The sequence below is a fragment of the Thermothelomyces heterothallicus genome (assembly GCF_042370625.1).
Source record: "Thermothelomyces heterothallicus CBS 202.75 unplaced genomic scaffold P884_scaffold_16, whole genome shotgun sequence".
In the NCBI taxonomy this organism is placed as follows: Eukaryota; Fungi; Ascomycota; class Sordariomycetes; order Sordariales; family Chaetomiaceae; genus Thermothelomyces; species Thermothelomyces heterothallicus.
This window is the reverse complement of record NW_027192577.1, coordinates 525,741-547,522: the sequence shown is the minus strand read 5'-3', so window position 1 is coordinate 547,522 and position 21,782 is coordinate 525,741. Positions and strand designations below refer to the sequence as shown.

The 21,782-nt window shown below is 59.1% G+C and overlaps 6 protein-coding genes across 6 annotated transcripts; 3 read left to right on the top strand and 3 right to left on the bottom strand.

The window, feature by feature from the left end:
• Window positions 1–356: 356 nt before the first annotated feature.
• On the top strand, window positions 357–3,942 carry P884DRAFT_261274 (glycoside hydrolase family 3 protein). The gene is made up of 5 exons (XM_069441541.1): window positions 357–444; window positions 714–832; window positions 905–2,173; window positions 2,235–3,562; window positions 3,632–3,942. Exons 1-5 carry the CDS (start codon window positions 395–397, stop codon window positions 3,647–3,649), a joined length of 2,784 nt encoding a protein of 927 aa, XP_069296434.1. The 5' UTR covers window positions 357–394; the 3' UTR covers window positions 3,650–3,942.
• Window positions 3,943–4,450: 508 nt separating this feature from the next.
• Window positions 4,451–7,076, top strand: P884DRAFT_293068 (uncharacterized protein). The gene is made up of 3 exons (XM_069444199.1): window positions 4,451–5,927; window positions 6,006–6,481; window positions 6,574–7,076. The coding sequence occupies exons 1-3, from the start codon at window positions 4,674–4,676 to the stop codon at window positions 6,689–6,691; spliced, it is 1,848 nt and encodes a 615-aa protein (XP_069296433.1). The 5' UTR covers window positions 4,451–4,673; the 3' UTR covers window positions 6,692–7,076.
• A 262-nt stretch (window positions 7,077–7,338) lies between these two features.
• Window positions 7,339–9,125, bottom strand: P884DRAFT_300924 (uncharacterized protein; the record flags this gene model as incomplete). Its single annotated transcript, XM_069444815.1, has 3 exons — window positions 7,339–7,807; window positions 7,889–8,461; window positions 8,521–9,125. The coding sequence occupies 3 exons, from the start codon at window positions 9,123–9,125 to the stop codon at window positions 7,339–7,341; spliced, it is 1,647 nt and encodes a 548-aa protein (XP_069296432.1).
• Window positions 9,126–11,345: 2,220 nt separating this feature from the next.
• Window positions 11,346–12,784, top strand: P884DRAFT_203730 (uncharacterized protein; the record flags this gene model as incomplete). The annotated part of the gene is made up of 4 exons (XM_069438519.1): window positions 11,346–11,525; window positions 11,606–11,638; window positions 11,697–12,242; window positions 12,314–12,784. 4 exons carry the CDS (start codon window positions 11,346–11,348, stop codon window positions 12,782–12,784), a joined length of 1,230 nt encoding a protein of 409 aa, XP_069296431.1.
• A 1,422-nt stretch (window positions 12,785–14,206) lies between these two features.
• P884DRAFT_270850 (uncharacterized protein) lies at window positions 14,207–17,539 on the bottom strand (the record flags this gene model as incomplete). The annotated part of the gene is made up of 2 exons (XM_069442386.1): window positions 14,207–16,363; window positions 16,505–17,539. The coding sequence occupies 2 exons, from the start codon at window positions 17,537–17,539 to the stop codon at window positions 14,207–14,209; spliced, it is 3,192 nt and encodes a 1,063-aa protein (XP_069296430.1).
• Window positions 17,540–19,735: 2,196 nt separating this feature from the next.
• P884DRAFT_37708 (uncharacterized protein) lies at window positions 19,736–21,782 on the bottom strand. Its single transcript, XM_069445859.1, has one exon. It carries the CDS (start codon window positions 21,763–21,765, stop codon window positions 19,840–19,842), a length of 1,926 nt encoding a protein of 641 aa, XP_069296429.1. The 5' UTR covers window positions 21,766–21,782; the 3' UTR covers window positions 19,736–19,839.

The window sequence follows — 21,782 nt, the reverse complement described above, 5'->3', positions numbered from 1 at the left end:
CAACACGTACTACGGAGTATGTAATCCGTACTGTGGTACAGTACACACAGAGGAGCTGCAACCTTTTCTCTGGTGTGCCGAGTGCACACTGGAACCTGGAATCCACATCGAGCAATGGCCGACTTTTGATTCCACTTCAGTAAAAGCGACCAAGCAAACGGTACGGAACGCGCTCCACATTGTGCTGACATACCTATGGTAACTCCTTACTGCGTTAGTTATGGTTCCTGAGAGCAAGCAGCATCAGCAGGAGCAGCAGTAGCAACAGCAGCAGCATTGTTACACCTCAACTGCTGTTGGGGCTTTCCCGGACCATTCGGCGGAGCATTATGCCGCCATCGACCGAGCACCGTTCCCGAGCCCACCACGCCGATTGCCGCAGCCCTAGCACAACATGACCACCTTGGACGGCGATTTGGACCCACTATGGCAGGACCTCGACTGGTATGTCGTCTTTACACTCCTTTTGACGTGGTCGTTTCCGCCCCGTCTGTGGCTTGACGTGTGGCAGTGAGGTTGCTGTTGCTCAGCGCTCCCGGTCATCCCGGAGGAATCCGTCATCAAGGCGGTCGAGCATCAAGGCGTGGCGAGGAATGGGATGACTGAATGGGCGGATGGCTGGCTGGCTGGCTGGATGGATGGATGGATGATTAATAAATGAATTACTGGACACGATTAAGGTCTATTAGAGACGGCCGCTAACAGCGCGTCAGGGCCATCGGTCAGATGCTGATTATGGGATGGGATGGGACCGAAGTCACACCCCAGATCCGTACTCTAATCGAGCAGCATCACCTGGGCTCGGTCCTGCTAACGGCAAAGAACCTCAAATGTTGTACACCCGGCCGCCTCGAAAGATGCTTGATCAGAATCGAGGTCGTATACTAACCGGAATGCAATGCAGCCGCCGAGCAAACGGCAAGACTCGTCCAGGAGCTCCAGACCATCGCCCGTCAGGCCGGCCATCCCTACCCCCTGCTGATTGCCCTCGACCAGGAGAATGGCGGGGTCAACAGCCTCTTTGACGAGGACTACATCTGCCAGTTCCCCAGCTCCATGGGCCAGGCTGCCGCCAGCAGTGCCGACCTAGCCTACAAGATCGCCAAGGCCACGGCTACCGAAGTCTCGGCCGTCGGTGTCAACCTGATCTTGGGACCAGTGCTGGACGTGCTCACCAATGCGCGCTACCAGCCGCTGGGCGTGCGAGCGACCGGCGACGACCCCCAAGAGGTCTCCCAGTACGGCATCGCCGCTATGAACGGCTACAAGGACGCCGGCGTTGCCACCTGCGGGAAGCACTTCCCTTCCTACGGCAACCTGGATTTCCTCGGCTCCAGCTTGGACATCCCCATCATCACCCAGACCCTGGAGGAACTCTCTCTGAGCGCCCTTGTTCCCTTCCGCAACGCCATCGCCACCGGCAAGCTGGACGCCATGTTTGTCGGTGGCTGTGGCATCGCGAACCCGTCCATGAACGTCAACCACGCCTGTCTGTCTGAACAGGTGGTCGACGACCTGCTCAGGAACGAGCTGGGCTTCCAAGGTGTCGCCATCTCGGAGTGTCTGGAGATGGAGGGTCTCAGGAACGAGATTGGCGTCAAAACGGGCACGGTCATGGCAGTCGAGGCCGGGTGCGACTTGGTCATGCTCTGTCGCGCCTACGATGTGCAACTCGAGGCCATTTCCGGCCTGAAACTGGGCGTCGAGAATGAGCTCATCACGAAAGAGCGCATCTACACGTCGCTCGGGCGAATCATCCGCATGAAGAAGTCGTGCACTTCCTGGCAGAAGGCGCTGAACCCTCCCGGCATCAGCTTGCTGTCCAAGATCCATCCGGGCCACCTCGCACTCTCGCTGAAGGCCTACGACGACTCCATCGCCGTCATGCGAGACAACGAAAAGCTGCTCCCCTTGACCTCTTCCATGCACCAGGAAGAGGAACTGCTGCTGCTCACGCCACTGGTAAGGCCGCTACCGGCTTCCTCCATGACCAAGGCGTTGCTGGAGAAGAAACAAACCGACCCCGTAACAGTCCACGACAGATGGGTCCACCGTGATCGGGGAGCCATCATGAGCGGCGAGGGAGTGTTTCGGGAGCTCGGAAGATCCCTCGCTCGTGCAAGGCATGGGAAGCTGCTACATACATCTTACACCGCGAACGGTGTCAGGCCAGGTCAGTCTCCTCCCCTACGGGCCCTGCCCTGCCGCGCTGCTCTCTCCTAATGCGTGACTAGTACACGAAAACCTCATCAACCGAGCCTCGTGTATCATCATCGTGACGGCGGATGCCAACCGCAACCTGTACCAGGCAGGCTTCACAAAGCACGTCTCCATGATGTGCTCATTGCTGAGGGCAAATGGGCAGAAGAAGTCGCTCATCGTGGTGGCCGTCAGCTCCCCTTACGACTTCGCGATGGACAAGTCGGTCGGGACCTACATCTGCACCTTTGACTTCACCGAGACGGCTATGGCCGCTCTCGTACGGGTCTTATGCGGCAAGATCAAGCCCCGGGGCACACTGCCCGGGACGCTCAGGAAGAGCAGAAAGGTGCTCAAATCCAGGCAGCACTGGCTCGTCGAGCCGTACGACCGCGACCGAGACGCCAAGGGGTTACAGGACCTCCTACAATCCCTGGCCAGAGCGAGCGCGCCTGCCCACCAGTTCCTGCAGACCACGAGCGCGCATTCCTTTGAGCTGTTCAGCCCCAACATCGAGGAAGCCCACTTCGTAGTGCGCAACAGCAGCACTCAGGCGCTCTACGGCTTCTGCGCGACCTACTTTGTCCAAGGGACGGGAATCATCGGCGCTCTCTTTGTCGACCCCGCCAAGCGCAACGTCTCCATCGGCAGGTCCCTCCAACGGCGAGCCCTGCGCGGCTTGACCCAGAAGCGCGGCATCAAGAAGGTACAGCTGGGCATGTCCTTCCCGGGCGTCTTCCTAGGCATCCCCGCGGACGACAGCGCCGGGCTCAAGCAGTGGTTTGCCAACGGGGGTTGGGACCTGCAGTTCCCACGGCGCCTCGTCAACATGGCCGTCTCGTCTCTCAACAGCTGGATTGCCCCCGAAGGGCTGCTGCAGAGCATCCAGCGCGCCGGCATCACCTTCGACCTCATCCACGGCCCGGACAACGCCGACAACGTGCTGGCCCACGTCGGCGCACACGCGAGCCCGGAGGTGCTGGAGCTGTACCGCTTCGCGCTGCAAGAGACCAAGAGCTGCGGTGTCGTCCGGGCCAAGGACCACGCCGAGGCGCTGCTCGGCACGGTAATCGTCTGCAAGCCCGGGAGCACCCTGGCCGGCTTCATCCCGCCCCTGCAGCCCTACCCGGCGCGGCCTGACGAGCCTGTCGGGGGGATCGTGAGCCCGATCGTGGCGCCGTCGTCGGCTCAGGCAACCTTGGTGCTGCAGGGGCTCGCCCTGATGGGCCTGCGGCAGAACAAGACGCACAAGTCGCTAAAGAGCGTGCTGAGCTGGGTGCAGGATGACGCGCATGAGCCACTGTTGGCTATGGGATTCGAAGTGGTGCAGGTCTTTGAGGAGTTTACGAATTCGCCGGATAACGTGAGTGTGTTTTCCCTCTGCTCGACACGTAAAGGGTCGTGGTCAGAGATGTAAGCTGACTGTTTGTAGTGGCAGGACTTTTCTTGATCTAAGATGGCAGCTAGTCTTGGTGTTGTCATGGTGAACGCGACTTGACTCGTAGTAGTTGAGTGGGTTGGACGATTCTTTGGACGACTGACGCTTAGATATATACGTTATGCCCAGCTATATATATCCCGCACCATTATTGTTATTTTTTTTTTTTTTTTTTGGTTTCTCTCTCTCTCTCTCCTCACCTTGGAACCTGACACTTCCCAATTAAATATTTTGGTATATATTGTGCGCAGGTTGGAGCTGTCCCAGCTGCTTGCTAGTTATTATTTTTCTTTTTGCATTGGAACAATCTTGTGGTGGTCGGCTCCTTGTCGGCTCATCTCTCGCACGGAGCAGCGGCGCCCAGACCGTTGAGAAGCGCCGAGAGACGGCGGCGGCGGCGGGCGCGCGCCATCGGGAAACCGGGCAATTTCACAGAAGAGGGGTTTGCCTACCTAAGGAGGCATGGGATCCTGCTTTCAGGTTTGGAAGCGGCTCCTGCACCAGGACCTACTATGTATGCGCATGAGCATCACCTCCAAGTTGATTGGCAAACAAAACGAAGAGCTAGCTGGTGTGGTAACCGGGCCCGTTGCTATCAAACCTCGGCGGGGACCTTGGCAAGGATCCATCCCCAGTTAGGACTGCTTCCGGGGTAGCCGTGACCTGCGAGGTTACAGTGGAGAGAGAGAGAGAGAGAGGTGGCCCCCTACAGTACAGAGTACACACTACTGAGGACGCTAGCGAGTGGGAATGGCCGCCTACACTACACTACAAAAACGCGGGGAGTGGGCGATCGGAGCTGCATGCGGGAAAGTCTTGGCGGGATGCTCCGCGTCGGCCCAGTTCCAATCGCCAGCCACGCACAGCTTAGCCTTGCATATTCCCCGAGCGTGCGACAGCGGGCTTATCTCGGATGTCGTCTCAGATGTCATTGTCATGCCCGGCCGATATCGACCCTGCGTGCCGCTGCAGTTCCGATCCGAGTCCCGCGCAGTCTGCATGAATCGCCCAGACGCTCTTCCGGAGCGGCGATGAGATGGCCGGCTTCAATTCCATGCCGGCGCTGTCGTCCGGCGCCGCTCCAGGCCCGGACTCCATGTCCATATCGGCTTCGGAGATGGAGGCCTTCGACGCCTCGATGGCCTTCGACGACTCCATGCTGTCGGTACACCCGCAGTACCTCTTCGATAACGACGGCCATGCGAACCACACCTCCCCGGCCAGCGACCCCGTCAACGTGCCCCAGATCCCCTTCACCCCGACCGCCTACGACTTTGAGAACTTCAGCACCACCTTCGAGGACCCCTTCTCCTACCCGGCTCGGCCCTTCGACGGCACCGGCCGGAGCCACTCGCGCGGGCCGCACGACGCCGCCGCCGCACCGACCGATTCCCACTCCCACCGCAGCCACCACGACCTCTACGGTCACATGGGCATAGCCGGCGCCTCGCCCCAAGACGACGACGACGAAGGGCCCGACAACAAGCTGCTCAGCTTCGGGCCCCCCATCCCCGGAAAGGCCACCCTCCTCACCGACACGGGCCAGTTCGTCGAGCCGGCCATGACGGGCGAGCTGTACGGCATGTTCTTCGTCGCCGAGGACGTCTTCGGCGCCGACAGCAACGCCACCGGCCGCCCGCTCGAGCTGACGTGCTACCGCCGCAACCTCTGGCAGATCTCCGGCCAGATCACCCTGCCGCGGCACGTGGCCCAGTACGTCGACGACCAGGGACGGCGCGGCCCCGTCGTCGAGCTGGCCGCCTCCATCACGGCCGTCGAGAGCATCGAGGGCCGCGCCGCCGAGATGATCACAATCCCCTGGAGGGGGAGCAACGCCCCGCTGGGTGCCGAGGAGTCGTCCAAGGCCGTGAGCGCCCCGCCCGTCGTCCCGCTCGACTTTAGCGGCTCCGGCCAGGAGGTGGACGGGGGGAGCCGGGTCTCGGTCCCCGTAGCCTGGAAGAGGCTGCAGTTCAAGCACGCGACGGCGAACAACGGCCGGCGCAAGGGGCTACAACAGCACTACGTGGTGCAGATTAACCTGCTGGTCAAGAGCAAGGCGGGGGAATACATCAAGGTAGCCGAGATCCAGTCGGGCCCCGTGATCGTGAGGGGAAGGAGCCCGAGGAACTTTGATAGCCGAAAGGAGGTCCCGCTGGGGGATAAGCGGCCGCTAGAGAGGAGGAACACCGAAGGTTCGGGCTCTGCCGCGGCGAGGCAGGAGAGGCAGGAGAGGCAGGATGATGGCACGCCCGTCAAGACGCAGCGGTGTAACCCGACGACGGGCGTACAGGTATGACTGAGACACACACACACACCCCTTCCTCTACCCCGATGCGTGTTCATTGTTAACCACACAACAACCTCCCAGCAATCACCGTCCGACTGGGCGACCCCCTACGGCATGAACACGCCCAACCCGCAACATCCGAATAAGAAGTTGGCGGTGACCTCGCCCAACGTTAAACGCCCGCCCGTGCCCTCTTGGGGCTCGCTAGAGCCCCCTTCCTCGGCAAACGCGAAGCAAAACAACGCCGGCAACGCCAATCCGAACGCCGCCGCGGTCAGACAACGCAGCAACAGCACAACCGGGCCCCAGCCTCTCCCATTATCTCTCTCCCTATCCGAGGACGAGCGCAGCCCGCCCAACCGTTCCAGCTCCAACGACAGTTCACAGAGCCCTCGGCTCACCACCAAGGCCTCTACGCGGTTTTCCACCGGTGGTGGGCCGGGCCTGGCGTCCGCCGGGCAAGCCGGCGGCAGCAGCGCGGCGCACGACCATCTTGGGGGTTCGCTTGACTCCGATGACATGTTATACGAGTACTTTCCCCTCAGCCTGGACGACTGGTAAGGCTAATCCCTCTCTTCCCTCCGGCGGCAGGGAGGAAGGAATTCTAGATGAATGCTGACGCACGGAAACCCATCACCGGAACAAACAGGATGCCACCCGTCGACGCCATCTACCGTCCGCACGTCGTCCACCACACAATCGTCCCGCCAGAAGTCAAGGCGCAGCAGGTGCGGAGCAAAGCAAAGCGGTACTTTGCCGCCGAGTGAAAATTCAAGGAAAACGAGTCAGGGTCAGGGTTTGGTTTCGGATTTGGCCCTTGGTTGTCAGGTGACTTTACTTTTGTATGATATGAATGAATTCGACGAAGGGGACGGATGGAACGGGCAAAGACATAAGGATGTAACTGCTCTCTATTTTGGCTCCTTTATTGCATCCTGGATGGCATTGGCGCCTCTCACTGGGGAGTTTTCTGGGGAACCTATGTGTTTGTATGTCGGTGGTCTGCTTGGATTTGTCGCTTGCTTGAATGTTGGGTCTTCGGGAGCTGAAGCTAGTTAGGTCATGAGGCAAGAGGGTTGTGTTGTTTACTGGGCAGATTGGTTACTGAAGGCGGCATCGTTATCCGTCCAACCTTGCATCAGAAGCCTCATGGTCGCCAAAGAATCATGCCGAAATTGAAAAGGATATCGAGATCCCACCTTGGCCCCCTATCCCGCATAACTGATAACCGCGCCGCTACATGCCTCCGTTCTATATACAAGCAAGTAAGTCATCGAATTACCAATAGAAAGGCGGCGGCACTATGGTATGCACAGCGAAATTACCCCGAGAACTTGCGCCCAAATAAAAACGCCCACACACGGCACGGCATGACACGACACGAAACAAGCCGCTTGGGGAGAGAGGGGCTACATTACGACAAGCAAGCCAACGCGACGGCAGCCCCCCGCAGCGAACTCTCCCTCGCCTCCACCAACGCGATTGACCCCTTCTTGAGATCTCCATCGCCGTCGCCGTCGTCCTCGGCAAGCAATCCATCCACGAACGCCTGCAGCCGCGCCCTATAGCCCGGGTACTGCTCGATCACGGACCCGTTGAAGGCCACCGTCGTCTTGGACGAGGCGAGGGCGATCTCGGCCTCGGTCTCCAACGCGAACGCGCCCGACGGATCGGGCAGGCTCGCGAGCATGGCGCGCTCGGCCTCGGCCTTGAGCTCCCAGAGCGCGTGGAGGGAGGCGGCGACGACCGAGGCCGAGCGCCGCGTGACGTGGGATGCGAGGGTGCGGAGGAAGGACATGTCGGCCGTGGTGGGGCGGTAAGACGGGATGGGGTGGCGGGCGGCGAAGGCTCGAAGGGCATCGGAGAGGCTCGGGCTGGTGTCTCTGATTCTTGGGTCAGCAAAACAAGTGGTCTGGGGAGGGGGAAAGAGAGAGAGAGAGAGAGAAGTGAAGAGGGAGGCGCACGCTTCGATCAAGGACAGGGTTTCAGTGTCGAGGGAGTAAGGTGTCCGCAGTGATGGTGGCACATTTCCGCCGAAGATGCCCGTCGACGCGATGGCGTCGAGCAGGGCAAGGCGGCAGATCTCGCCGAGGTAGTATCCACTGACGAGCTGCTCTAGCGGCTGGAAGTCTGGTCGGGGATGGGCGGCCTTGAGGAGCTTATCCCATTTCGTCAGGGGCAGAATGTCGTGGCCAAACATGCCCAGTTCCGTGTTGACTATCACATGGCTGGCTTTCTCGTGCCAGCTGCTCGGACGGTCGCCGAATTTGGGCTGGTCAATGGTATTGACTGGGAGGTGGACGGCGATGTTCACGCCGGTGCCGAGGACGAGGCTGAAGCGGGTCGAGGGGGTAACATATGCCTCAGAAAGCAGAGCGGCGCTCGAATCGTTGACGATAGCCGAGAGCTCGACGTGCAGTCCCTGCTTCTGGCAAGCGGACTTGATGATGTCTCCCAGGTCCTGCCCCACGAGACCCTCATGGGCGAGGAAGCCTTTGCCCATGACGGACAGCTTGCCCCCCTTCGAAGACGTTTGCCTGGTACGGTTAGCGGGCTGTTGCTAATCGCGCGGTATATACATGAGCCGATTACATACTCGATAGGGAAACTCCAGGCCAACCCCATGAGGAGCGGGACTTCGGGGACGTGTCCCCGAGTGCTGTCTTTGGCCACGGTCCGCTGTATCCTCTCGGCCATCCAGTCGAAAAACCGGGCACCCCTCAGATTCCTGACATGGCTGTCGATCTTGAACGTGTCCATCCGGATGATGCTGCCCTCTGCCCCTTCAGCGCCCTTGCCCCCGAGCTCCACCAGGGCCACGCGCAGCGTCGACCCGCCAACGTCGAGGGCGAGATACTGGCCCGACTCGTGCCCTGTGGGTAGTTGTGAATTGTACGAGGGCAGCATGCACTCCGGGTTCGACCACAGCCTTTCCTTGAACTGGCGCTTCAGCTTTCGCGAGAAGCGTTTCAGCCCGCCGGCTTCAATGAATCCCAGCAGCAGATGCTCGGCCTCAGCGAGGAAGTCGGCTGCGGGGTCGGCGTTGACCTTGGCCCCGGCATCTTGGGAGTTGATAGGGGCGACAGGGCTGGCTGTCCAGAAGGCGAGGAGGGCTTTGAGAAAGGACTTGCCGCGTAGGAGAGACCTAACAGCCGCGACGAGGGCCTCCCGGAGCGACATCATTGCGGAAACGAGCGGCATGGCGGCATGACACTAGATGAGAGCCGGAAAGAGCGTTGGCAGAAGACAGGGTGTTTGCTTTAAAGTCATCCAGGGAATAGCGAGGGAGGAGACGGAACGAGAGACACATTCCAGCAAATACGAGGCGGCTCCTCCGGCGGTTGGCAGAGAGGTGCCGTGGACGACTCGGCAAGCCCAGCCGAGGAAGACTGAACAACGTTAAAGAGCGAGGTGACCAAAACGGGGGGAGGGGGGGGGGGGGGGGAGGAAGGTTGATGGCGTTGGTTGGATCGATCTGGGCCCAGCAGCTTCAGCGCGCACGACCTCGCTCGAGCTGGCCGTTGGCACGCTGTGTGCCCCGTAAACACACCACTGCCGGGCTGCAAAAAAAGGCTGACACGGTAAAAATGAAACCTGCCTATGGGTGCCGCCGTGCAGGAGCGGGAGGCGCGCAAAAGGAACAACAGGGCGACCTGCCCTTCACCCTCACGCTAGTGCAGTGTGTGGACCGTACAGTACAAAAGTACAAGGTCGCGAGGATGGCGGAAGCAGGAGGTTACGAGAGCGGGCCCGTACAGGTGGGGGCGGGAAGACAAGGAACCGTTCAAGTTCCGGTTGAAGTGAGGGTCCTGTAAGAACGAATGAGGCCTGGTCCGAGCGGATCACCGGGCCTCTTCGTACTATGTAAGGTTGTTTGAGACAGATGTCCGAGAGGGCAACAGGCGGTCGGGGACGGTTTGTCAAGATCGTCAATATCCAGGGGTAGCGAGCGTGGCCAATGGCAGTTCAGTTGCGGGCGTTGAATGGCGGAAGACGGTAGCAACCTTGGAGAGAGATCGAGAAGTCGGCACCCTGGCGTGGTGATGCGACTCGCCAGCCCAGGGTACCTAGGGGCGGTGGAGTGCCGGCGAGAAACCTGCGACTACGAAATGAGCTCTTGTCGCAGCCCGAAAGTGCCGAGAAAAGCGCCCTGCCCCGACTGGGTGGGAAAAGTGAGGATCCCGAGTGTCCCTGCGCTGAGGTGGCCGCTGCCGTGGTCCGCTGCGTACTCAAACTCCTCCGCCCCCCCGGGGGGGAACGCCAGGGGACGTAACGTTGCCTTGGGGTTTAGTTGCCAGTGCCCGTTCCACTTGCGACGGGAGCTGTTGTCGATCGGACTGGCTTCGGTGCACTGTGGGGCGGGGGCGGATGGCTCCATGGCGTCAGCGGGAATATGTGGGGCATGCAGTGCAGGCAGCTTGGCGCCGTCTTCTTCGGGCAGGCGCATGGGCCCGACAAAAGCTTAATTCACTTGCATGAGACGAGAATCAGAACCATCAATTCCAAGCACTGCCTCAGCATCGATCCATGGAGTTAGTCGTCTGCAAGTAATTTGGGGCGGCACCACCTGCAGACCCGGGTAGGATGCGAAGAGCCTCATTCATTACCCAAATTCTCCAGAGAGTTGAACCCGAAGGCGAAGCTCACGCTGATGCCGACAGCTGATTGCTCCTTCCGAGTACGAATGTGCTGAGTATTATTATATCATGGATCGTGATTGTTCTCAGGCTGCCATCTTGGCAAGACCGACCTGCGCCTGCCCTTCGCCAGACAAGAATCGAGGAAGGAGCTAACCCTGTATAGTAAAAGTTCGGGGACCGGCTGACAGTTGCGGTTGTTCCCGTCATGACCGATCCTCTCCGTTCCCTCATTGGACCCAGCGCTGCGCGACTTGTGACCTGCCAGTTCTCCAGTTGACAAGGCAAAGAGACCCTGCTTGCAGCACCAGTCCGTTGGGCCCATCCTTAGTCTATGGCTCCCCTACTCGCCACTGTGCCGCCTACTGTGTGGGAGAGAACCCGGCCGCAAGAACGTTCCATCTGTGACTCCATGCCTCCAGCGATGTTCGCCCATCGACACCTGGCACGCCCGGCAGCCGCCATGACCGATGTTATCCTTTGTCCGTTTCACACAGGCGCTCCGGCCAGTGGCCGACGAGCTCGCGGTTACGCTAACACTCACATGTCCCCCCAGTCTTATCCACAGTCTTTGTCCCCGGATGCTATCCGAATGTTTAACCAGTCCCCTTCATATCATCTGCTACCATCACCCTTAGAATCTCCGACCTAGCGATTCATTCTTCACTGCAGCAGCTCACACGACACGCCCCTGTCCAACCCCCTTATACTAAGCCTTTCTTACTACAGCATTTTTGACGCATCACCGAAATCAGCACCGTCCTAATCGAGGAGTTGACTAAAGATGAGGTTCATCATCAGAGACAACGCCGAGGCCGCCAGTGCCTACGTCGCGAACTACATTGTCGACCGTATCAACCACTTCGCCCCCACACCAGCACATCCCTTCGTTCTGGGTCTCCCAACTGGGAGTACCCCGCTGGGTGTTTACAAAAACCTTGTAGAAAAATACAAAGCTGGCGAGGTAAGACGGGGGACAGCCGCAGCTCGACTCGTGATTCGATCTCGATGTGTGCTGATGCGTGCTTGACGGGAACACGGCAGGTATCCTTTGAGAATGTTGTCACTTTCAACATGGTAAGCAGTCGAGCACTAGTCGAGTGGGTGTTGAGAAGAGACCAACCCTCTCGCACAGGACGAGTACATCGGCATTCCCAGGGACCACCCTGAGAGCTACCACTCCTTCATGTGGAAGCATTTCTTCTCCCACGTCAACATCCACCCAAGCAACGTCCACATTCTCGACGGGAATGCCCCCAATCTAGAGGCGGAGTGTGTCGAATATGAAGCCAAGATCCAGGCAGCGGGCGGCATCGACTTGTTTCTCGCAGGAATGGGCGAGGACGGCCATCTCGCTTTTAACGAGCCCGGCTCCAGCCTGGCTTCCCGCACCCGGGTCAAGACACTCGCCTACGGCACCATCCTAGCCAACAGCCGCTTCTTTGGCGACGATCTCGAGAAAGTGCCCAAGATGGCTCTGACTGTGGGCGTCCAGACCGTGCTGGAGGCACGCGAGATTGTGGTGCTCGCGCTCGGCGCCCGCAAAGCCATCGCCCTGCAGCGATGCGTCGAACAGGGGGTCAATCACATGTGGACGCTCTCGGCGGTGCAGCTGCACCCACACTCGATGATTGTTTGCGACGAGGACGCGACGCTAGAGCTGCAAGTCAAGACTGTCAAGGTACCCCCAAAAAGCAACACCCCAATCAGACTTTATCTTTCTTTTCTCGCCCCGCCTAACGACTTGGCCAGTATTTCAAGGACATCGAACAGGTAGCCCAAGCTCAGGGCTTCGAGCAAATCCTCCCATCCATAGTTCGCACAGGCCCCGCCACCGTCCCAACAACCATCGTAACGGACGAGTTCCCGGCCTCGACGATCCACAGCCCCCAGCCAACCACCTCCCGCCTCCTCCGCGCCACGCCGGCCACCGAGTATCCGGTACGCTCGCGCTCTCCGTCTCCGGACCTCTCCGCACCCCGCCGCCACCTGCGCCCTGTCTCACCGCCGGCTGGGAACGAGTCCGCCGAGTTCACCGAGGGCACAGAGTACACCACCGTGCTCTCGCGGTCTCCAACGCCCGACTTCGTGCCCGACCGCATGGCATCGCGCATCGGGGACCCGTCGCTCCTTCGGCGCTCGACGCCTAACCCGGAGCGGCAGAGGCCTAGGTCTCCTGGGCTGCCCAATTCCGCGCCGCTGATGAATGGGATCAAGGCTTGATTGCGATATGACCACAGTTGGGGGTTGACGAGTTTGGAGGGCTGAAAGATTGTTTCGTGCCTGGTACTTGCGGAAAGAGGTCCTGCATATTGATCTACAACAGATTGCTATTGAACGGATACCAGGATGCAAAGGGGAGAGACGGTCTCACTCTGCAGGGCGTCCCCGCATTCCACCGATCTTATGCGCACAGATTGGTTTCTTTTTCACCGTAAATAAGGTTGGCATGTCATGACGCAGAACGAGCAAAGGTTTCTGAGTTCTGGTACTGGTAGTATTCCAAGGTTAGAGAAGCCAAACTAACCAGTGTTTTTTGTATATACCATTGTACAGTACAATTGCGGTCGAATCTTTCACACCTGACATAACGGCCTCCTAAAAGTTTTACCGCCTTGTTGAAACTTCATACCAGTCTAAACTAAAAAAGCACAAGCTCTCTTTAACTATCAGACGATGAGGCAGAGCCGTATAGCTGCTGGCAGCAATGCGAGTCTCGGGGTAGAGAAAGGGGGGAGGGTTGGCTCCTAGCCGTGCCCAAGTATTGCTACCACTCCCGTCTTGCACTTTGTTTCATCTATGCTATTACATATGCCCGGTACTGGCCAGGATCGGGACGGAAAATTAAAGAGTTGAGAAGCAAGCGGAGAGTTTCAATTTAAAAACCGCACTCCTACCTACTGCTACCTAGCTGAACTTTTCATATCTTAGCACCATCATCCATTCGATTCTCGGAGACCAGCCACTCCCTTTTGCTTCTCTCGACAGTCAAAAAAAAAAAAAAAAAAAACCACCTTGAGAAGCAAATGGAGCTTCGAACCGAGACGACCAGGAAAACAGATTATAGCGGCAAGACCGATAACGCTGACAAGCAGCTAAGAGATATATATGACGCTTTCCGAGAGACCTTGCAGAGTGGCAGGCAGAAAAAACAAAGAAACAAAAAAAACAAGGAAAACACCTATAGCCCGATCGCGTTCTTTCTGACATCTTACTTCGCTTCCACCTCCCAAGCCGAACCGTACAACTCCGATACACCAATAGTGAGAAGCACCAAGCAACTGTGAAGTCCTTTGCTTTTTTTTTCTGTATCCTCTTGATCCACCCCGAATTCGCCCGTACGCCACATCCAGCCCGTAGCGCGTAGACTGCGAAGCTATGGAAGGTGAGATAGAAGTCAAGATGGAGAACAATAAAAGAACGGAAGATCGAAGGGGAGAAAAAGGAAGCCATGCAACTAAAGGTGTATATGCCGTAATGCATACCAGACGCAACCGCGAAGAAAGCGTGTTTGACGCGGGAAAAGGGGGGGTGGGGGAAACAAAAAACAAAGAAAACCAAAGAAAAGAGAAGGAGGAGAGGCATGAGTCACCCTCCCCCAAAGATGGGTGAAACACGCCGTCCATGGATGGCAGTCATGTCAAGTCAACATCCATCCTCCCCCTCCCCGTCGGCACCCGCACATTCATCCATACTCCAATAGCCCGGGTCAGCCTCGGCCTCCATGCCTACCGCGCTCTTGGTGACCGCCAGACAGCGCTTGATCATGGCGCTACGCATGGCGGCATCCACCCCGAGCTTCTCTCCCGCGGCCCGCTCGCAGCCCATCCAGATTCGAAGACTGCCGGCCAACCTCTCCAAGGACCGAGCGGACGTCTCCCTCGCCACGGGGTGTCGATTGAGAGTCTCCATAAGTCGGAACGCCGCGGCATAGCCCAGTAGCGAGACCTTCTCGATGTCGGTGCCGGCCGGCAGTACCGAAGAGATGATGGGATACGCTGCCGTGGGCGGGTTCTCAAACTTCTGAAGCTGGGCGATGCCCATGGCGCAGCGCAGTGCCATCTGCGCGTCGGGATCCGGCATGATCGAGGTCATGGGGGAGTCGATCAGCGGCGGGACGCCGCGACGGTAATCCGGGTGTTTATCCGGATTGACGGAGGGGCCCAGCGCCTGGAGGGCGGCGACGATGTGCGAGCCGCGCGCGCCCTCGGCAAGCACGGCGCGGGCGACGAGGGCGCGGACCTGGGCGTTGGAACCGATGGGGGCGATCTTGGCCGCCAGAGCGATGGCGTCTTCGGGACGGTGGGCGGCGGCGAGGTCGTCGCGGGGCTGGCGAAGGCTGGCGAGAAGGACGCGATGGAGTATCAGGCAGGAATACCAGGCCGCAACGGCGTCCATGGGCGAGCGCACGGCGGCGTCTTCGACGACGGTGTCCATGCCGTCGATCTTCCCGACAACGTTGTGAGTGGTGTGCCGATTCCAAGCGAGGTTGTGCACACGCTGGATGATGGCATCGGTGAGGACCTCGTCGCAATCCTGCTCAATCAGGGCGGCCAGGTACTCGGGAAGGGCGTCATCAGCGGAGGCCTCGCCCTCTGGAAGCGAGTTGAGGATGCGGTTCAGCTGTCTTGCTTCGTTCCACCGGTCCCTGGCAAGCTTCGCGGCAATCACGTTGGCCGCCCAGCGGGCGCCGTTGAGCTGCCAAAGCAGGACCCGGATATGCAACGCCTTTAGCATCAGCCGGAGGGGTGTGTCGGGGAGAGTGCCCGATGCGATCAGGGTTAGCGTAAGACGGCTCTTGTTGATCTCTACATCGCCGCCTGCGAGCTGAGCGTCCAGAGCGATCGACCAAGCCTTGATCCGGGCGGCCTCTTGCTCCTCACTCAGGCCGGCGAGCGCGAGGTAGCTGTGGGGGCCGACGAGGTTCCTCAAAGTGTACTTCCACGTCTTGAGAAGCAGGGCGGCAGCTTCGAGGAAGAAGTTGTGCCTAGGTACCCAAACGGTTTGGATAGCGGTGAGCCAGGCCTGTCTCCTGACATGAATCGGCGAGGCGAGAGATGGCACAGCCTTGACGACGGCGGCGGCGTTCTCGGACTTGTTGGAAGGCTTGAAGGCCGACATGTCTACAAACGACGAGCAGGCCAGCCAGAAGACGAAGCCCAGGAGGGAGAGGAGCCGCAACTTGGCAAGCAAGTGGATTGCCGAGACGTAATAACCCCCGACGCTGACGTGGGAAGATCGGACAAACGAGGTAATGTAGTTGACCGAGGGAACAAGGCCGAGGCCGCGTGAATCGGTGCTGTCGCCGGAGGGCTCGGATTCGACGAGCGCCTCGACCAGCATCAAGCCGGCGAGGGAACCCACCATGAGCTTCCCCAGGTAAGGGTTCCAGCGGCCGGTCTGTGTTTGGGCTTGCTGTTGCTGTTGTTGGAGCTGCTGCTGCCGCATAAACGTCGGGTTCTGGCCGAACTGTTGCGCGGGCACCGGATATGGACGGCCGGCGTTCATCTGCTGGGCCGCGAGGATTCGTTTCATGTCGTCCGGAATGGGGATCATCCCCGGGGGGTCGGGGCCCCGAGGCGTTGCCATGGGCGTGTTCAAGTAGGGGCTCGTATCCTGAGGATATTGCATCGGAGCGGGTTGTTGTTGCTGCAGCGGATTGGGCAGTTGGCCGCTCATGGCGCCGGCCATGAACAGCTTCTCAAAGGCGGCAATCCTCGCCTGCATGTTGCTGTTCTCCTCAAGTAGACGATTATTCCGTTTCTCCAGGTGCCTGATGTACTCGGTAGCCTTGCTCAAGACCTAGAAGCCGTCAGACCGCCGCATTTGATGAAGCATTGAAAGAGGGAGAGGGTGTTTTTTTTCTTTTGTTTTTTCTTGTTTTTTTTTTGGGGGGGGGGGGGGGGGGGGGGGGTTTCGGGTCGGGTGATTGTTTAAACCTACCGTCGCCTTGTTCAGTTTGTGGGCAGGTGTCAGGCCGTGAAGCTCCTCCCTGTCTTCGGTGGTGTCTTCTCCGCGTGCGCTCTTTGACATGATCCGTAGTGAAGGAACGCTGTCTCTCAGAGCTGCTATCTTGTCATTGAGGTTGGTCCGGTACCGTTTCTCAATCATGTTATGCGCCGTCTTCTTGACCGGCTGCTCAACCTCATCTTCATCGTCGTCGTCGTCGGCGGAAGCCGATGACTTGCGCTTCCTGCTGGTGGGTTTCGCCGGCGCGGCAGGGTCGGGCGACGACAGGGCGGCCTTGTCTTGGCCGCTGGACGCGGAGTCCGGACTGCCAGCATTGCTCTGGGGCGAGTGATACTGAAGATGCGGAGGCATGGCAATGGATTTGAGGCGCTCACGCTGCGCTGGCGTGAGTGTGTCCTGAATGTTCCGAAGATGTTCTGGCTGGGCGGGTTGCAAGCTTGGCGCAAATGCTGGGGCTAGGGGCACATTGCCCGCCGAGGTGGAAGGGGCAGGATTCGGGTCGTTTGTGGCGGCGGTAGACGTCTGAGGGTAGGAAGATGTTTGTTGTTGGGGTTGGGGCGGCTTGCTGAGGTTGAGCGGGAGTTCCCAAGTCGGTTGGGGCGCAGTACCGAAGGGGTTGATCGGGGAGTCATACGGTGGTGTATTCTGAAATTCCCATTGCGGAGTAGTAGCCGACTCGAAGAAGACGGGCTGCTGTTTCTGCTGTTGCTGCTGCTGCTGCTGCTGCTGCTGCTGCTGCTGCTGCTGCTGGTGGCGGGAGGGTCCGGCAACATCCGGCGAAGCGTCAGATAGCGTCCCACCCGCAATAGGGGAGACGGTCTCGGTTGCGGTAGTAGTGGTAACTGAAGGAGGAGCCGTCGAGACTGGCTCCGAACTGCCAAGGGCTCCATCACCGAAATCCCCCGAAAGACCGCTGTCTCCCAGCGCCGCATCCCCAAGGTCGAAGACATCCAAACCTCCGTCCATGTTGGCAAACAACTCAGGCGAGTTGCCGTCGAGGTTGGCCATGCTGTTCCTTCCTCTCTGCCCTTACACTAGTGCCTGGGGTCTGCGAGCCGCAACGGAGGTCAGCGGTTGCATGCGGGTCTTACTGTGGGCGTGCGCGCAGCAAGCCGGGTCGACTGGGCGAAAAGGGCAATTGGGCGCTGGCGCTGGCGGAGGGTGGTGGACGGCCGGGAGGCGTGCGGGGACTGAGGAGGCGGTCCGGCCAATTGGAATACTGGTCAGTGGTGTCCGCAGGTTTCGCTTGGGAGCTCCCTGAAGCTTAAGCTGTCTCGGGAATGCCTTGACCGCAATGCTGGCGCGGACTCTGATGCTCTCGAAATTTTTGGCGAAGACTGAGGTTGGAAGATGGGAACTCGGACATAATCAGGTTATGAGTGGGACGATTCGCCCCGGAATCGTATGATGGACAGGCGGATGCAGCCGAGCAGCTTCGGTGGGGGCACCGGCGACGGTGGCACGTGCAGCTGGAGGCGAGAACTGGGCCGATGCCTGCGTCCTACTCCGTTGTACCTTGTTTTTTCCTCCTTAGCGCGAGATCCTGCCCCACCAAGCCCTTTCTTCTGGCAATGCATCTCGACAAGTCTTCGAAGCATCGCACGCCAATTAACCTCACACAGTCATTCCCTATGGGGTAGCAATCTCACCCACCATTTCGGACCCAGCAGACAACAGCCGTCTGCATGTGACGGCGATGTACGTGCTACTTCGTACTTGCACTACACCAGTGCTCCGGGTGGCGAAGTCTTAAGCTTGTAAGGTATGTGTGCAGTACAGTTCACGCATAAAATACGGAATTTCAAGAGCTAGTTGCTGCTTGCGTTAGTTAACCAGGTCACCGAGTGCATACCTATCTACTTGTCGACACTACTGTGTAGTAACTAATCCTAGTCCGCCTCTGGCAACCTTTATGTATGTACGGATTACATGAGGCATGTTATGTGCCGCATAAATGCACATACTCCGTACATACATGGTAGCACGCATACGCAACAAATGCAATACATTTTGGTGAGATCTCAGGAAGAATACTAGGTAAAGTATGGAATAGCGGATAGAATCCTCCTAATGTAGGTGAACACCAGGATCGGCCGCTAATTCTTGCCCGCTCTTTCCTCCTGAAGCGGGAAGCAGTGGGTCGTGGTCCCGATGGTTGACAAGCCTGATTGGCAAGAGGACGAGATCTGACGTACGCTACGCGAAGGAACAGATTAGACCGCAGTTGCTCAAGACGGAAATATGGTCTTGTTGAAGCATGTAAGCTGCAAATGTCAAGGAATGCTGTTATCACGATCAACGGGTAGATTACTGATGCCTTGCGGCCTCGACCTTTCCGACTTCGTGTAGCTACCTATCTCCCGGTCGCGGGATGTGGAGGGCGCCTCGAGATGGTCCCCTTTCCTAGGGGGGTCTCCAGACGCAACGAGCCAACGGGGCCGATTCCCCGTCTTCGAACGCGAATCAGCCCGAGGAATTGTCGGTCCCTCCACACAGGCTAGTGTATGAACCCCTACCCTCAGCCAACCGCATGACCTCATGCTTCCCTCCGTACATGAAACGGTTTCCCTTTCCCTTTACCAAGAATGTCAACACAGCGATACTTGTATGCTTACACTAGTGTACACTACGTTCGGGTTTGCCAGGTCACCGCATCGACTCCACTCCCGGCTGCCAAGAGATGATCCCCTTGTGTGAAACTCTAAAGAAGAGGTAAAGTTCGGCCGTGTTCCACATAAAGACAAAAAAAGTCGATACGGAATTCGAAATAGAAGTGTGCACCGAAGGGGAGGGAATCCGCAACCGTTTCATCAAGATGCCCCTTGACCCCCCCCCCCCCTCACCCCTTAAAACACGACCGACTTCCTCAGGCTTACCTACCTACTCTACGGTTCCTGTAGTGTTCAGCGCCTGCCCGCCACCACAGGCTTGACTAAAAACGCTTCAGCGCCAATGCATCCAGCATCAGATCGAAATAGGCCCTTCGTGTGCTCGTCAAGATATATATATATATACGGATTCCGGATATCGAATCCTTTTCTACCTCACAGCCACTCTTGACCCCGGATAGCCCACCGCCCCCTAAGCTTAAGGGAACCATTTACCCCGACAAGGAAGAGATCGCAAAATAAAACCGAGACCAGAACCGCCACAACATAGATAAAAAGAGAAACCGACGAAAAGAGAAAAAAAAAGGAAAAGAAAAGAAAAAGAGAAGGATACGGAGGAGAGAAGCAAAAGGAAACCGGAAACAAGGATGGACAAAAGACAAGACCAAAAAAAACCCAAAAAAAACCAAAAAAATGGTATCACCATAGCTCCTCATCGCTGCGAACCATCTCGACGGTCGGCGTCCTCGGCTCCAGCTTCTTCATCCGCTTCCGGTCCGCCCGCGTCACCACGCTGGGCGTGATGGGCACGACGGGCGAGAAGGGCTGGTACGGCGAGTACGGCACCGGCGCCCCCGTCCAGGGCGTCCGCATGCCCGTCGGCAGGGCCGTCCCGGGCGACAGCGGGCCTTCCGTCCGCGTGAAGACGGTCTGCTTCGTCGTCGTCGCGAAGCTCGCCGCCGTCGGGCTCGTCACCGAGGACCCCTGCTGCTGCTGCTGCTGCTGCTGCTCGTAGGCGCGCAGCGGGAGCGTGCCGCCCTCGCGGACTGCCGAGGGCCGCGGGAACGACGAGGTAGAGGAGGAGGCGTTGTTTTTGTTGTTGTTGCTGCTGTCGTCGTTGCTCTCGTTGCTGTTGCTGTTGTTATCGGGGCCGGACTGCTGCTGCTGCTGCTGGTGGAAAGATTGCTGGTGCGGGCGGGGGGAGGCCGGGAGGAAAAGGTCGCTGGGGAAGCGGGTGGCATTGGGGCGCGGGGACGCCGGCAGGCCTACGAGGCGGGTGGTGGACCGCTCCGAGCGGGCCGAGACCGGCTCGTGGTCGCCGGCCGTGCTGGTCGCGCTCGAGTCATTATGCGAATGAGACGGGAGGCGATTGCTGCTCCGCCCTTCTCGCTCGTGCCGTTCGCGCCAGGCGGCCCTGGATGGGGGCTTGCCTATGGCGGCGTCGATGCGCGAGTCGATGCTCTGCGAGCTCACGGGGGAGATGTCAGGGGTTGGAAGGTGGTGGCTGCCGCCTGCCGTCGAGGCCGTCGCGCGGCGGAAGGACAGGTCGGATGAGGAGGGCACCGGAGGCGGCGCCGCAGGAGCATAGTGTCGGGGCGACATGGCGTTCATCTCCTGGTCGTCGTGCCGTGGGAAGGTCCCCGACATTGGGGTCAAGATGGGAGACGAGATGGTCACGTTGGCGTTCATCCTGCTCTTGCGTGGAGACTTGAGGAAGGAGAGAAAAGAGGAGCCGCGCGACTGGGCCTTGTCGTCCCGCGAAAGGTTCAGGTTCGACGGCTTGTTCCTTTCCTTCTTGGGGCCCTTGGCCGGGCTCGCACCGGATGACGGGGACGCGATCGGCGGTCCCTCGTACTCTCTCCCTTCCGCCTTGGCCTGCTCGTGCTCCATGACATACTTGTACATCTCCTCCAGCTGTTGTTGCGCCATGGTTCTGTCCCGGTGCAAGACCGTCTGGTCAACTACGAGTTCGAGGCCGGGCGCACGAATGGTCGAGGTCGGCGACGGGGAAGTGAAGAGCGAACGCTGCGACTTCGTCGGGCTGAGCGGGCCAGTCCTGGTCGGGCTCAGGGGCGAAGCTGACGGGAGCGAGAAGTTCCTGATCGGGCTCGTGGGGATCTCAAGAGAGAGCTGTTGGAAAGGTTGCTCCGGTTGGGCCTGGTAGAGGTGGAACTGCTGCTGCTGCTCGAGTTCGGAGAGCTGCTGGAACGCCTCGAGCTGTCTCTTGTATTCCTCCTCGGACTGGAGCAGGAATGGCTCGGGAAAAGGGTTGAAGCCCGAGAAGAAGACGCCCCCTTCTTCCGGAGCAAGGTCGCGGTTCCGCAGGTGTTCGCGGCGTCTCTTGGACAGGGCAAGGAGAAGGAGGGCGACCAGCACCAGAGATAAGGCGTAGGCTCCGACTATGCCGCCGATCTGAGCGGGGAGAAAGGCCGGGTCGCGGAGGGCACCTGCTGAGGCTGGAGGGCCGTCCTCGGGCGGCGGAGCGGGCGAGTAGTCGAGGATGAGGTCGAATCGTCGCGACAAGAATCCGGTCCACGGAGAAGCGACACACGAGGGGATCCGAGAGAAAGCCGCGCAGAGGAGGAGAACCAAGGCAGAGTTATACGCCGTCACACCAGGTAGCATGGTGGTGAGGAAAGGCC